Source organism: Gasterosteus aculeatus, chromosome 5, assembly GCF_964276395.1.
Source record: "Gasterosteus aculeatus chromosome 5, fGasAcu3.hap1.1, whole genome shotgun sequence".
NCBI classification, from domain to species: Eukaryota; Metazoa; Chordata; class Actinopteri; order Perciformes; family Gasterosteidae; genus Gasterosteus; species Gasterosteus aculeatus.
This window is the reverse complement of record NC_135692.1, coordinates 11,276,237-11,291,178: the sequence shown is the minus strand read 5'-3', so window position 1 is coordinate 11,291,178 and position 14,942 is coordinate 11,276,237. Positions and strand designations below refer to the sequence as shown.

At 45.8% G+C, this 14,942-nt stretch overlaps 1 protein-coding gene across 4 annotated transcripts in view; it reads right to left on the bottom strand.

Moving 5' to 3' along the window:
- The window catches only part of adam12a (ADAM metallopeptidase domain 12a), a 57,226-nt gene that overhangs the window by 18,862 nt on the left and 23,422 nt on the right, over positions 1–14,942 (bottom strand). For all 4 annotated transcript variants that reach the window (XR_005712326.2, XM_078103384.1, XM_040177595.2 and 1 more), the window contains exons 4-10: positions 10,154–10,232; positions 6,665–6,741; positions 5,538–5,724; positions 1,462–1,527; positions 1,283–1,354; positions 545–714; positions 94–178 (exon numbers count right to left, since the gene is read on the bottom strand). Coding sequence is in view for 3 of the 4 variants with exons in the window: in XM_078103384.1 (XP_077959510.1) it covers positions 94–178; positions 545–714; positions 1,283–1,354; positions 1,462–1,527; positions 5,538–5,724; positions 6,665–6,741; positions 10,154–10,232 (736 nt within the window). In the remaining variant the exon portion in view is untranslated. The remainder of the gene's footprint in view (positions 1–93; positions 179–544; positions 715–1,282; positions 1,355–1,461; positions 1,528–5,537; positions 5,725–6,664; positions 6,742–10,153; positions 10,233–14,942) is intronic.

Below are 14,942 nucleotides of genomic sequence, written 5' to 3'. Positions count from 1 at the left end.
AAAATAAGCCCCGTCTTAAATATGTATTCGGATTAAAGACATTTGAGCACCCGTACCTACATTCTGTGGGACACAGGTCTACGTTAAACATACCATGACGATTCCTCCCGACTGCTCGGCCGTGCACATGCTCATGATGGGGGCCATACCAATGGTGGTGCCCTGGAAATAGACCCCACTACAGAGAGCAAAACAGAGGGTCACCGCATCATTAGTCTTGCATAGCAGGACCAATCTGCGCTGCGTCAGCACCGAGGAAAGGCCCGGCTCCAGACATTATCACATCGGTGCAGAGGAAAGGACTTGGCTGTATTTATTTAAACCAGTCCCAATTTCCCTGCCCTTGCAAAATAGATAGAAGAAGGCAGGGAGAATGGTGATACACGGCCGTGGACAGACTGTAAAAACACCCAGTCGAAATCCGCCGAGTTAGACTTCCACCTCATAAAAGCACAGGAAACACTACCAAAGACAAACAATTTTCAATAAAATCAGGAATTCCAAATAAAAACTTTTGCTATGGATGCTGCAGAAGCAGACCGACCTGATTAGCTGGGCGTTGTCGTGAGGCTTCGTGGGCAGGAGCTTGACCTTCCTCCAGTCCAGGAACTCATGCAGGGTGGTGAAGGGGTCCTGGGTGATGGGACACTTGTCCACATCGCTCCATACCTCCAGTCCCACCAGGGCAACGCGGATATTCAGAGCCCGGTAGAACTGAGAGAGAAGGGGAGCGAGACGTGTGTTCAGATTAAGGGCGTATCATCCGTCTCTCTTACAGATTCTGTTCTTTATACATTGCTTATTAAAGGAGCAGTGAGTACTAGATCGTAATACACCTGCGCTCATTTGACCCTTTCCAAGAGTGTCTGAGAACTATGTTGTTAAAACCTGAAGGGCCATTGAAACACAAGAAATGTGCAGATTCAAGTGGTTATGCACAAATCAAAAGATAATAATGAAGATTATATTCCATGTCTGCCAATCCATCGGCCAGAATCCTTCACACTGGTCCTCTGAAACAGAAATACTACTCACATACTCGCTAAATAATGATGGGGGGCTCTCGACATATCCTTAAACTTGAATCAACATATGACTTTCCGTATGAATAAATAATGTTTGGGCAGCTTCTGTTCTCCTCCCAACATCACTCGAGTTGTGGAATTGGCCTTCCATTCATAACCCAATCAGCGAGTCGATTAATTCTCCGGAAGCTCGATGCGACCTCTGATAAGTCAGACGCCCCCCCACGCCGCGTCCCCTCTGTTGATTTGATTGTTACCTTGTCCACGTAATTGGCGATCTCAGCCAGTCGCTGCTTGACCTTCTCCATGTCCTTGCCTTGCTTCTGAAACTGAACCACGGCAGCCGGCGGGAAAACAAAAGCAAGGGGAGAAAAAGAGTTGAGCAACCCGATGGAAAGAGGGGCAGCCATGCGCGTGACCTTTGACCTCCGCTTACCTCTCTGTTGTCAGCCACAATGATCAGCTCCACGTACTTGGTCGTAGTCTGGACGTGGCGTTTATGCTGCGAGGGGCGGGGGAGAAGGGTGGTGACAGGGCAATAAGAGGCGGCGGATGCGTGAGGAAATAGAAGGTGGTAATGAAAATGTGATAAACCAACAGATGAAGAGAAATGAGGAGGAGGAGGAGGAGGGAGAGGTGAGGGTTGAGAGCGAGAAGAACAAGGACATTGGGAGGGAACACTTAACGGCAGCTTGCTGGAAAGTGCAGCCTGCTTTTAGTAGCTTTTGCCACTCGGTCTCCCCTTTTTACCTGAACTTTCATTCCACACAAAAGGCAGCAGAAGCGGCATCAGAACAAAGCCGTTGGCTGCACTTCAAATCTGACCCGCCGAGAGCTGCTAAGGTCACACGTATCTGCGCTAAACACTCTTGCAGGATATTAACTAATAAATCACAGTTTTTGAACAATGCTGCCTGCACTGTTGGCAGAGCGCAGTGTGGACCACTACCCTCCACTTTATTTCCAATATTCAAAGAGCACGGGACATGCCCAAAGTGGATTTATGTGACAACTGCACAGCACACAAAGTGGTGTATGGGCGAGTGAGCCTGCGTCCAAAAAGAAGCACACTCTATAAAGAGCTTTAATAAGGAGTTCCTATATTGTGGCGCGGTCAAAGATTGTTCCACACTTGGAAAGCTAGACCACAAGTACAGTGCTTTTTTTTTTTTCATACGCAGTGAACGAAACGTATCGAAGAGTGTTTGCAGCCTCACATTCGTTAAGTAGCACCACATGCAAAGAACCCAGCAGAATGTTTTGTATTTTCACAGACGGGATACTGGAAGAGTAAACGAAGGTCTTAACCAATTGACAGATGGGCGGCCTACAACACAACAACTGGAAACAATTTTAACAAGGTATAGATTAAAGAGTTTAAAAAAAGAGGCATGGAGATGTATGAAGTGTTTTTGGAGCTCTTCCAAAAACACACAAACACCCCCCCCCTGTGTGTGTGTGTGTGTGTGTGTGTGTGTGTGTGTGGGTGTGTGTGGGAAGCCACTCACTACACCACATGAGCGATTGTCCGTCTCACCTGCACGCACACACACACACACACACACACACACACAGATACTAGACTATCCTGCCGGCTAAGTGTTCTGCCTTCCCGCTATGGCCCACTTTCAACCTGAGCCTCTTTATCCGTGCTGGCCTGGCAGCCTGGATCCTCTCTGGATCCTGCTCTTATCTGCCTCCTCCATAGATAAGCAATGATGGGCAAGTGTGCTCTCGCTGCGGCCTGCGGTGATTATCAAGTCTCTGGGAGGCCACCGGAAGGGAGGCAGACACACACGAGAACAATGTTCAATCAACTCAGCAAAGAGGAGCCTCCCACGTCGTGAACGGAATCCGATGATTCGGAGGTATAGATGGTGAATTAACACTTTTTTTCTTTGTCGCTATTGAATTCCGACTGCCACCGGTGAATCGAAAACGTCGGTCGCTGCATCCACTTCAGTCATTGTACATGAGAAACTGTTAAAATATCATCAAATATGTCCAACAATAACACTAATATTCTCCCTCATCTCCCCTCCGCTCCTGTCTTACATCGAATGAAGCCGGAAAAAAAAGAGGCCAGCGTTCTTTTAGAACTCGGTGAAGAGAATTTAAGACCAGCTTACTGGAACTTTTGAGCACATCGCTTCATGGTCCTCACGAAGCAAACGGAGCTGGCTCGCGATTCGTATGTATCAAAAGTGCACTTTTAAATGCACATGGAACCCGCTGAAGACGAACCGCACTTCCTCCCAGCCGGCCGTCACATCTTCCCCGCACGTCTCTACGCCATTGAGCCGTCGTCATCCAGAGGCGCTCTGCCAACTCGCAGCCTTATCTTTGGACCCCCGGAGCGGGGCAGACCGCCGCTTATCGAAGCAGCAGCAGCAGCAGGACCCTCGGGGGCCCCTGTGTTGAGGTGAGCTTGCCCGTAAGCCACCAAGTGAAGGAAACCAGACGTTGTGTTTTCCACTGCTTAGTGGACGTTCTCTACTAACCAGACCTCGAGCTCTCCTGGAGACTTTTAGGAAAACTGCTGTTTTCATGCTGTTAATCACCTGCAGGAATAATGTGTACATCTTATGAATAAGAATTATAACATCCTTTTGACACTGCTAAATATTTTATTCTTTCTATTGTTATCTTAGTGACCCCCCCCCCTTCCCTCCTGCCCCCCCTTTTCTTCTGCTGCTTAGGGATTAAGTCACTAGTGCTGAATCTTTGGAGCCCTCTTAACACTGAAGACAAAGCCTTCCATTGAAGCCAAAGCTATAATCGTCAACAGGGCCGGATATAAAATTGCAGTTAAACATCAGAAAATCCCCCAAATGACTGCATGAATAACTAAAAATGAATGCTGTGAAAGGGCACGATGTTTTAGCCAGCACAGCCGTGTTTGCTCTGCGTCCCCAGAACACACGCAATCTCAATATATCCTTAATGAAATGATCAAACAATTACTACATTCAAAAGAGTTTTAAGGGAATGGAAAGTCCCGCGTCATCGTTTTGGCATACGTGTTCAGCCTCCTTGGGCGTCTGTTTTCATCTCTTACACCAACTATCTGCGTGTCTCTTTGTGTTGACCGGATAAATCAGCCGTGTTCCTCCACTCCTGCACATCCTTCACGAGTCAGATAGCCATCGGCCTGTGTTCTCCACTTATCGGCCCTCGTCATCTTTAGAGCCTCGTTCCCTCTGAAGATAGAGACTCCCCCGTCACCGCGGCCCTCATGATTTATCCCTGAGCTCGGTGGGTTGGAAAGGGGCTGGGTGCAGGCTGTGGGACAGGGTGGGGTTTCTAAAAGGCAATCTGTTTAATTCTTGACGGACAGGTCCCGCGGAAGGCAGGAATCCTGGCGTCTGATGCCGCTTTCTGAGCAAATGGGGACACTTCATCGGCCAATGCACTCTGCAAAGGCGTTGATTAAGCCCGGCACACTCGCCACATCACTAATAGAGACCGTTTGATAGGATGGAAGAAATAAGTGAACAATTCTACAAGTTGTAGCTCCTCAAACAAAACAGGCCACTTACCAATACATTCAAACTAGCTTTTTAAAAAAGGCTGAAGGTGAGGACTATTTTCAGCGCAGTGGGAATCCAAGTAAAAGCTACAAAAAGATAGAGCTTTTTCAACTGCAGCAGGTAGATGGGAGATTCTCTGCTTCACATCTTTTTCGGAGCACAGCAGGATTAAAACACCATCTCAAACCTTTCAGTCTTTAACACAAAGAAAAGCAGAATCAAGAGCTGCTTTGGTTTTAAAAGCAAGAAACTGCATCGAAAAGAAAAAAAAAGTCCTTTAGTAATCATTTAACAGATTGTGATATAATGCAATAATGTTAGTAAAGCAATTATGCATATATATATATACATACATTTTTGTTGAGAAATAACAATAAAGCGAAATGTAGCTTAGGGAATCATAAATAATGACCTAATACAATGTCATAATATCACTAGACAAATGTAGTGGTCATCCTTACGACACAACTGTACATAGGCACAGTTGTGCTTGGAGCTAACACAATCACCATGACAACGGTAAGATTTAGTGATGAAAAATGTTTAATAATCAGGTTATATAATAGTTGAGTTAATCAGAATGCTTTCAGACTACATTTGTGCATTTGTCAACCAGTTGACACGAGCTGCTGAAGTCTCTCTTAAAGTAAAGGCTTTTCAAATGTGTTTATATATATATATATATATATATTTGTAATACTTGAAAGTGCTTGAAGGAAATGTTCTTTAAGCACTTCCAGGTATTACAAATAAATATATATAAATGTATTTCGACAAGTAAGCTGTGTTCGATGCGTTTACGAAAGACAGACACGGGCGGGATCCTTTGCTGCGTGTCGTTCCATCTCTCTAGCAATTTAAGCGTACATCGCAAAACAATACTTGAAAAAGAAGAAGAAGGAAATCGCGAAGATATATACTTTCTTCCCCATCCCACCACGAGCACAGACAGTGGAAATGCTGACAGTTTCCTGACACTTACCCTTGTGCTGAAAGCCCTGAAGGGACTGCTGGCTGCAGCATCAGTGGGGTAGGATATGTTGAAATCATGGCCACAGGTGCCAGAGGCGAAATTGAGGTGTTCAGCTGTGTAGATCCAGTGAGTCTCATCGGAGTGATCAGCAGATGGTTCCAGGACGTAGGATTTGCCTTCGAGAGTTATGAAACCCCTGCACAGAGAGAGGACAGGGTGGAGAAGACCATCACACCGTATTCGATTCATTTCCTCTGAATCTAAATACAGGAATTGCACAGAAAAACAGATAAGCAGTTAGATAAGCAGCGAATACACAATATGAATCTGACCTAGCTGTAACAGAAAGGGGCCTGACTTATGTGTGACATTCTAACATAACCACAAAAGACAATGCGCCATTATAATAAGTGCAGCATCTCTTCGTTTTCCCATTCTTTTCTCTCTTTTTGCACATTTTTCTTTAAAGCGAGTCTGGGTGAACTGTCAGATTCTCACAAACCTTGCACAATGTTCACAACCACGTGAACTCCCGCTAACCCCCTCCCCAAAAGCCTGAGCACACTGCCAACTCGAACGGAGAACAAATTGTCTCGGCGAGCCGGCCAACGTGTAGCTGTCTGTCAAAGAGAGTTCGATGCACCACTTGTTAAGGTGCAGACAGGTCGCAGGCGAAATGAAATCTAAAAATATTAAGTACCAAGGGCAACGGGTTGTTTGTGAAAACATTGCTGATTGTGTCCAAAGATGTCAGCGCAGTCATTACTCCTGTTAGACATCTGCAAACACTCAAATTCCATACCCGGGTGAAGCCTTATAATAAGTCAAGTTTACGGCTTCTCAACAGCATCTACTGGGTGTCGTCTCAACGTATCAATGTAGCTGAATTCCTTACTTACTGAGGTCACTCGACAGGCCGTTCCTCAAACCGTTGCACACTTGGGACTTACATTTGGCGTCAAATCACAATTTGTGATTCTTGCTTAATGCAACCTGGATCTGACTTCCACAGCTTTGATGACCATTTTTCGACCATCAGGGAGGTTGTAAACCAGCACTAACACTTGAGCCACATTAACATGAACCAAACTCGCTTGTGGTAGCAGCTATGGCAGGTGTCTGTCTGATGCACTTACTTGACACCAGCACATGTACTGAGGCTGACGTCCGAGTTGACACGACCCTCCACCTCGCCGTGGTAGTAGCAGTTTGCCTGTGTGAGCGCAGACGAAAAATACTTCAGTATTTAAAGATAAAGACAGTTCAGCAACAGGGGGGAGTGGGGGGGTGTCAACAGCAGCCACCATCGTCACCATCATCTCCGCCACAGCTTGACGACGGCGGAGTTCGACGTGCGTGCCGCTGCATTCAAAAGGGTTCCCGGCCTCGTAGGACCACCTGTCGGGGCTGCAGGATTTCGGCAACGAAAGCGAATTAAGCCAATGTTTATTGAACCGGGCGCGGCAGCAAGAGGAAGCGTCTGGTTTAGAGTGAAAACAGCCCTTGTGCTATAGTTAGACGGTCTAGCTCAGGTGAGGTCTACCCAACCACTCTGCCTGTTCCGGAGAAAAAGGGAAATGTGAGTTTTCCGCCCCTCTTTGACGGCCTCTAAATATAGAGTGCTGGCAGTAAATTTAAATGGCCGGTTACTTCAACATCGAGAGGCTGCTGATTTTGCACGTTCACCGACATTCAGCAAGTTTCTGGTGTTAAAGGGGCTTGAACAGCATCCATAGATAAGGTTTATAGATCAGGCTTACCTACCAAGGCAGCATTCTCTCTAATCTGGATCTAGCACTGACTATCTGGTAAACATGGAGGATCATTTAGCAGCAGACCTAACAGGACGTAAAAGAAGTGCTAATGTGACTCCATGTCTGCTGCATGTGTAATTAGTCACTTATTTCCCATTTATGCAGCTCTACAGTGAGCACATATGTCTGCTGCTCCCAAATGGCCACACAAATCATGCAAAGAACTAAATTAATATTAATAGCAAAAAATGAAAATTCTATTAGTCATATTACATCTGGAGTTAAAAATCACCTGCTCATTTTGTTCCAGAGTCAATAAAGTATTTGATGTAAGATTTGTGTGGACATTTTAACAATTTGTGGCCACAATGGAAATCCTTTCCTTAAAATAGGATATTGTTTACATTTAACTGAACTGGAAAACAAGGTTTACAATCTATATGGCACTTAAAACTGTAGCATTTAAGTGCCTATTGCCCGAAACACAGCAACTTATTCCGGGGGAACTTTCAAGGAGCCTTCTCTGTCTGGCCACTCTCCATATCTCCTCCTTGAGGTGTACTGGAGGAGGAACTATCCATTATGGCGAGGTAAAAAAGGTACAAAGAAAGGAAGTTTTAGTGCAGCGAAGAAGAGCGGCGCTGGATTTAGTGCGCTGAGTTAATGCTACCACCTCATGTTTCTTTGATGAGATCATGACGGTGATGCATCGCCATAGGAGATATGAATAGACTTTGTTTCTAAGGTTTCCCGCAGAAATAAATGTGAGAGGAAAGTGCTTACGTCTTCATATCTGGCATAAGAAAGATTAACAACCAATAACAAGATTATTGTGGGAGGCAACGCCGGGTGTGAAGATCACATTGTTTATGCGTTTCTTAACTCTTAATATCCATGCTAATGATATATATTCCCAATAGATGGCTTTTGTTACGGCCCGTGGTACTCGCTCATTGTACATCGTGTGATGGTAAGAGAGAAAGCGAGAGTACGTGGAACGCACAGAGGGAACCGGGGGAGGGCTGACTCACAACTGAACCCACCGCGTCCCTTCGCCCTGATCTCTGCGTCTCCTCCAGCCGGCATGACAAATAAATTATCGAGGGATCCGTCTCAAAAGATCCGGCCGTTTCCAGTGCAGAAGGCGCTCCCATGAAGAGCTGGCTGCGCTCATGAGAGGAGGGATGGAGGTTGAAAGGTCACCGGCTGAGATCCTTTGTTCTGTAAAATTCAAGTTTTAACCCACTCCATCCAGAACGAATTGAAAGTAAGGCTACAGCTATCTACTGTTTTAGTAATGAAGTATCCTTCCAATTACTCCATTGATTATTTGCATTAAAAACGCATCTGCTATAAACGAGCAAAAACAAGTATGCAAAAGAAAGATTGGAATGAATAACTCACTGGTTTCCTGTATTAAAATCAAAATTTGAATTGCAAATTTAAATTGCACACAATTATATTTTCTGAAAGAATTAAACCCATTTAGTATATTTAAGTGCCGTGTCATCCTCCAGGTTTCTAGGCTACAGACTTTTTTCAGAGTTATAATTGCAATTCACCTGAAATAAGTGTAATTGTCATCTCTAGCATTTGCATAAAGACATTTAAATTATTAAGAAATGAATGACTGTTTCCTGCTCGATAAGCGTGCTCTCTGGCTTTGGGGGATAGTGACGTCAATTTCCACTCTCCTGAAACGTTCCAAAGACGTCAATGGATCCGTTAATCCTAATGGAGACAACCAGGTGCATCTTTACCACCGTTTGTACCATCAGGCCGCTCAAGCGTCCTCAGCTGACCACCATGCATCGCCTCTCTCCTTTGGAATAGCAGCGAGTCAGACCAGCTGACCGGGTCCGGCCAACAATGCGCCCGATCTGTTCTTGCAGCACTCTCAATAGGAAAGTAGATTTTGAAATCACTGCGTGGGCCGGCCATTATTGAATTGTATGAATCTCCTCTTTAGCGGATTTCAGCATAAGTAGGGCAGGCGTTTTGTACGCAGGCCTCACAGGAGTAGGATTGTTATGCTTTCCGGGTATCTGAACATAAATTAGACGTTTAATTGCTTTCCAAACTGCAGATGATCGAATCACGGAAATCAGGCAAGCAGGTGAAAGCTTTGAGGCAAAGTGAGTGTGAGCCGCATTATACTCCGTCAGTGCAGTTTACACACACTCTCCCTGCATATGCTTGCTGTTTCCAAGGAATGAAAAAATCCTTCAATAAAAGGAATATTTATGGCTCTATGCAAGATATTTTTAAAGTACCATTATATTTGAAGGCAGAACATGATTTGCTGTGAAAATAATAACAAGCTTAATGAAGATGATAAATACGAATCCGAACACTGGAGCATATCACAAGAAGACCAAAACCTAACCTGGTTGGAGAAAATAATAGTGAACTCGTGAATGCCATGAGAGGTGCTGAATAATTCACAGTCAGTGCACTTAGTTCAGCAGTTTAATACTTTTTTGAATCCCAGTATTAAAATTCATTGCTTGGGACTGAAATGTAGCCATTATGAAAAAAAAAAGACTTTAAAGCTGACTCTGTTCTCTGACCCGTGTCCGAACAAAAATGTCACCTAGGCAGGATTGTTAATGTGCAAGATTACCCCCCTTCTAGGTGGTTTAAAAGCGGGTCTAACTGCGACGTCGAATTACCCCATTGAGGCAGTTGGGACAATTGACGACATTGAACAAGAGGAACCCGATGAAGCGGAAACCGACCAGAAGAAGAAGGTTCCACGTAGCCCAACATCGAACATACCGTTGATTTGTAAGGGTGGGTGATGAACAATTGTGTCAGCTTTTGTAACAATCAAAGAAAAAAAAACAGAAGAATAAAAGGTTGTCGACATACCGTGAAGTTGTGAGAGCCTGTGACCGCATTTCCATCTTGCAGGTAATGGGTTTCTGTATAGTTACTTGCAAACAGCCCCCTAGAAAGAATAAACAAAGACAACAGACGCTCAGAAGTGACCCCGAGGGGCCTCATCCTGGAAAATCAATCACAGTGTCTTAAGCCAGACTTGCATGGAAGATAAACAATGTGATGCGATTTAAAATTGAACCACGCTTTAGAGGAGTGTAAATTGGATTGAGCAGCTGCAGGCATCCAGGAAAGAAGGCCGGTTGTGACGTTTTCTAAAAAGCCACTTTCACACCTCGTGCATGCACCTGTGAAGAAGTACTCAATATCAATCCATGACGCATTCTGTGTCATGGTGGAACAGTAATTACCGCGCACATGGCAGACAATGCCATGTAATGAGCAGATGGTGATCTGATCAAAAAAAAAAGAGAACGGGAAGATTTTGCTGACAGGAAAACAGTGAACAAATTACAGCAACACCATCTTCATGTGGTCCCTTATGCCTACTCATGGGTCCCCATCATAGCAAACTCAGGCCCGTAGTCAGTTCCACCATTATTGCTTTCCACCAGCCAGGACGTTGCTGTACTGTTCACAATAGACAATTTGCGCCGCCGCGTGACAACCATTAAGCTTAAGTCAATGAATTAATCCGACCAGTTACTGTTTCCATGGTGAAGAATAATAGGTCTTCGGTAAACCTCATGGCTGCCCTTCTCGTCGCTTACCGAGACCGCTGAACACTCGTGCGGGGAAGGACCCTCAACAGCAGAAAGGAGACAGTCCATGTTTTGCGCATTAGGCAAGTGCAAGTACAGTATTGCACTGCAGGACACCAGCAGCCGGCTGGCTTGTGATAATCAACAGCAGAGGAACAAACCTCAGCAGGCAGCTGGATTCTCTTTACTGACCTCACCACTGACAACCCAGCTGGGAGTGTCAGCTGTAGCAACCTGGGGAGGGGGGGTGGTATTTTGTTTGGGAGCTGTCAGCGTGAGACACAATACTCCCGTCCTCTGCGGAGCCAAAGAGCTGGTAGTAATCATCGGATCAAAGCGAGGCCAAAGAGGAGGGAAAGCCAAGTAAAATCATGTGTTTCTCCAGTCTCAATTAGGGCTGCGCTCTCGGTCGGACGCACAACAGATCGTCCAGTGGGGTAACTGTCCATGTGTCTGTCACTGCTTGCCTGTAACACTCTGGGAGAGTTCCGGTATAAAAGAACCCATGTGTTTGCATCATTGAACGAACAAACCCTAACCCAAAAAAGCCACACCTAAGTAATAATCTCGTCATCAGTGGACCAAAAAGAGTAACTGACATGTCAGCAGTGAGAGATTTCTTAGCCTCCCCAGGTGGCCAAATCATATGGTTCGCAGTTTCATAGAATAGGTCATAACGGGTGCGAAGTTTCCTGCAGACATAGGCCAACTCTTTCCCATAAAGTGGAAAATTGGGAGGCAATTCTTGAATGATCCGTATTAACAGAACCCATTCCAATGCTCGCGTGGGTACACGCCACAAAACATCATCGTACGGAGGACCATTGCATCGGCGAGTCTGCAGAAAGACGGATTAAAGACGGATGCAAACAGTGAAAACCAAGCCGACGGCACCTGCGGGTTATCCGAACGATCAACGGCCGGCCACCTGCACCGTATTTGTAATTCCACAAGCCACATGGCAGCCACAGCGCATTGCCTGTCAATCAGTGGTAGGTTAATGAGGAGCTGGGGAAGGGGGGGGGGTAGATTGGGTGGGGGTCACGCTTCCCATTTAAAGTACATTACCCATGCGACTGACAGGGGGAGTCAGCTTCAGAGGCACCGAGAGGCAACGAGAAGATGCCACCTTGTGCCACAGAACCGAGTTCAGCGAAAAAAGCAGAGCGGCAGGTGTGACGGAGCACGAGGTACGAGTCTTTGTTCTGCTGCTGTGTGAACTCTTAAAACACATCAGGGCAAGAGGAAAGAGTCAGATTTTCCTGTCAGTAGATTTAGACAACGCAGACGGGAAGACAATGGAGTCACTCCAAGCTAATCCTGAATGCCAGCTACTAAATGCCACCTCTGTTCTCGCTGCATTCAATTTTCATATTGTTTCTGTTGTATCTCTGCTCAACATTGTCCGCCTCGTCTGTCTGTCTTTGTACAGGGAAATAACACCGGGATTTGCGCACGCTGCCTTATCTAAATGGAATATATTCACACGCAGGAATAAATGGCATGGCTTTACTATTCAAACAAAACTATTGTGGACGTTCTAATTGAGAAAATACAGCTGCGCCGACCTCGGAACAAATTCCATTATTCCTTACATGTGGTCCTGATTGCTATTGTTTGCTCTGCTTTTATGGTAGCAAAGCTAATGTTGCGGCATGCGGGGTATATTAATTGCGATGGGCTTGATGAATTGCAGTTAATGACTGTTAGTGAGTGCTGCTTATGGCCGCAAAAGAAAAAGCTCCTTAACAACGTCCTCTGCATGCTAATGCAAAAGCAGACTTCTTTTAATGACGACAAGCAATTGTGCAACTCTTCGCCTGCGTCTCGTACTGACGACTTGTGATGGGATTATTTCAATTACAAAACGCAGAGGCATGAAGACATAATGAGAGCTGAGCCCAAGTCACGCACGGGCAGTAAAGACAGATTCTCAGGGAGGAGAGGGGAGTTTTGTACAGCTCGGGACAATTTTGAACAAACCTCAGAGGAACAGCAAACCGTTGAATTGATGGTGTGACAGGCCAGGAGGAGAACGGAAAAAAACGTTATGGTGAGAAATTCAGCACTTCCCGTAGAGCGGCTTGCCCATGCTTTAGGAATCATGGATCTGTTCTATTTGACGGAATATAAAGTAGCACATTTTTCAGTCAGTAGTCGCAAATGGGTTTTTAACTTTCCGCTCTGCGGGACTCTCCATTTTCTGCTGATAAGGTATCCAACCAGGCCACGAGTCTAACCGAGCGCAGGAAAGGTTAGCGCTTACACATTCAGCGACCGCAATGGAGGTACGTTGACTTCCTTTTCTGGAACACATAAAGTTAATGTCCTTAATTGACTCGCGGCGACCACCTCATTGACACCACGGCCTTCGTCTCCGCCTGAATGAGAGTTGGATCAATGTGCAGCGATTTCCCCCTCGCGGGGTCCGATGTGTCTCATTAAACTCAGACAACCTAATCAGGGACTTCAGGACAAATCCTACAGTTAACTACGATAAATGAGTTGCTAAGCATTTGGCCTCTGGGAGGGCAAGTAGCTGTCCAGCAGTTGTAAGCTTATTTAGAACAAACACTTGACACACAGATGCGATCCTCATCCAAGAAACGTGTGCGTTTCTTGTCATCTGGGAGCTCCAGGTTGGGTCGAGAGCCGCGATGTGCAATGTGTTAGCCATGATGTCCCTTTGCCTCTACGTCACCAGTGGCAGGAGCCCAGCTCCGTGTGGAAAAAAAAGAAAAAAAAGAAGCAAGCAACACCGCAAAACCCCCTCCAGGCCCGCGAAGAAAAAAAGACCTCGTCTCAGTCGGAGTAACATTCTTTTTTCCAGGCGCGAGGGAAGAGCGCCAGTCTTCCTGGCTGTGATCTGTCTGACATCAGGCCGTGTCGCTGGCCCGTGCCAAGTAGAGCAGAGAAGCAGAAATCCCCCTGCTTACCCTGAGCTCAATGCAACTCCCAGGCTCCATGAACAGAGCCAGAAGGAAGGACAAGCGATGGGGAGCTCTCAAAAGACCAACACGGCGCACGAGAGAGACAGACAAAAGCACCAGAAAAGTTGAGAAAACGAAAGCTCGTCATATTTGCTCTTATGTGTTATTGAGAGCGGGTCGGTCATTATCCCCCGTTTCATTTGATCGTAAAAGCCTCATTGAGAATCTTCACAGTCGCGTGGCGTCACGCGGGTTTCTAATTGGTCAGCGCGATGGTCAAACAGAATAGCCATTAGACAAGCAATTATTGCAGTGGCTGTCTCCTGGAGATTGATGCGGTTTCGCCCAGGCGTGCCCCGTGAAATCAATAAGGTGTCATCTCTGTACAATGTCGGTGTGATGGATGACTCGGCGGGATCCAAATTACAGAGAGGGGATGATGAATACCGCCAAAACAATGAATAAGATAATTGGAATTAGGGCGGAATTGCCACAGCATTCTTTGATTGAGTTTGAGGACAGCGATGCAGTATTTACCCCGCTGCTACACAGGTGTGTTAGTCGTAATAATAAAATAGATTATTTAGAGTTTCAAGTGCAAGAAGTACACCTGAGTTAGTCCCGCTAATCAAAAGTTCAGCTGTCGTATAGTTTGAAATAAAACCTCCTTATGTGCATCTCGTATTCAATAACAAGTCAGACGTCTTTACATTTGGACCATCGCTGCCAAAGAGCCGGCGTGCACATAAAGAAGCTGTAATACTCCACACCCCCACGAGTGCAAACAAACAACAGCATCGGTTGTGTGTTGCTGAGACAGGCTTATGTTTCTCCGATCCCGCTCTGCGACCGAAGTGTGAAAGGTGGAAGTGGCGTGATGGAGTAACACCTCCACACAGGCTGAGGCAGGCAGATTGCAACCGCAATCTTAATCCCAGCAGATCCACTCGCTGAGAACCCGAAGGCGAACCAATGTGTCACTTGAGTATGACGATACAGTTTGTTTTAGTTTGGCGTCGCATGCTGCTTTCTCAGCACCTCACGGGAACGTTTTGTCTATATTTGTCTGTGTTTAGTGACACATGGTCCAGCCATTCCTTCAAAAGTGCAATGAAGACTTATGTAAAA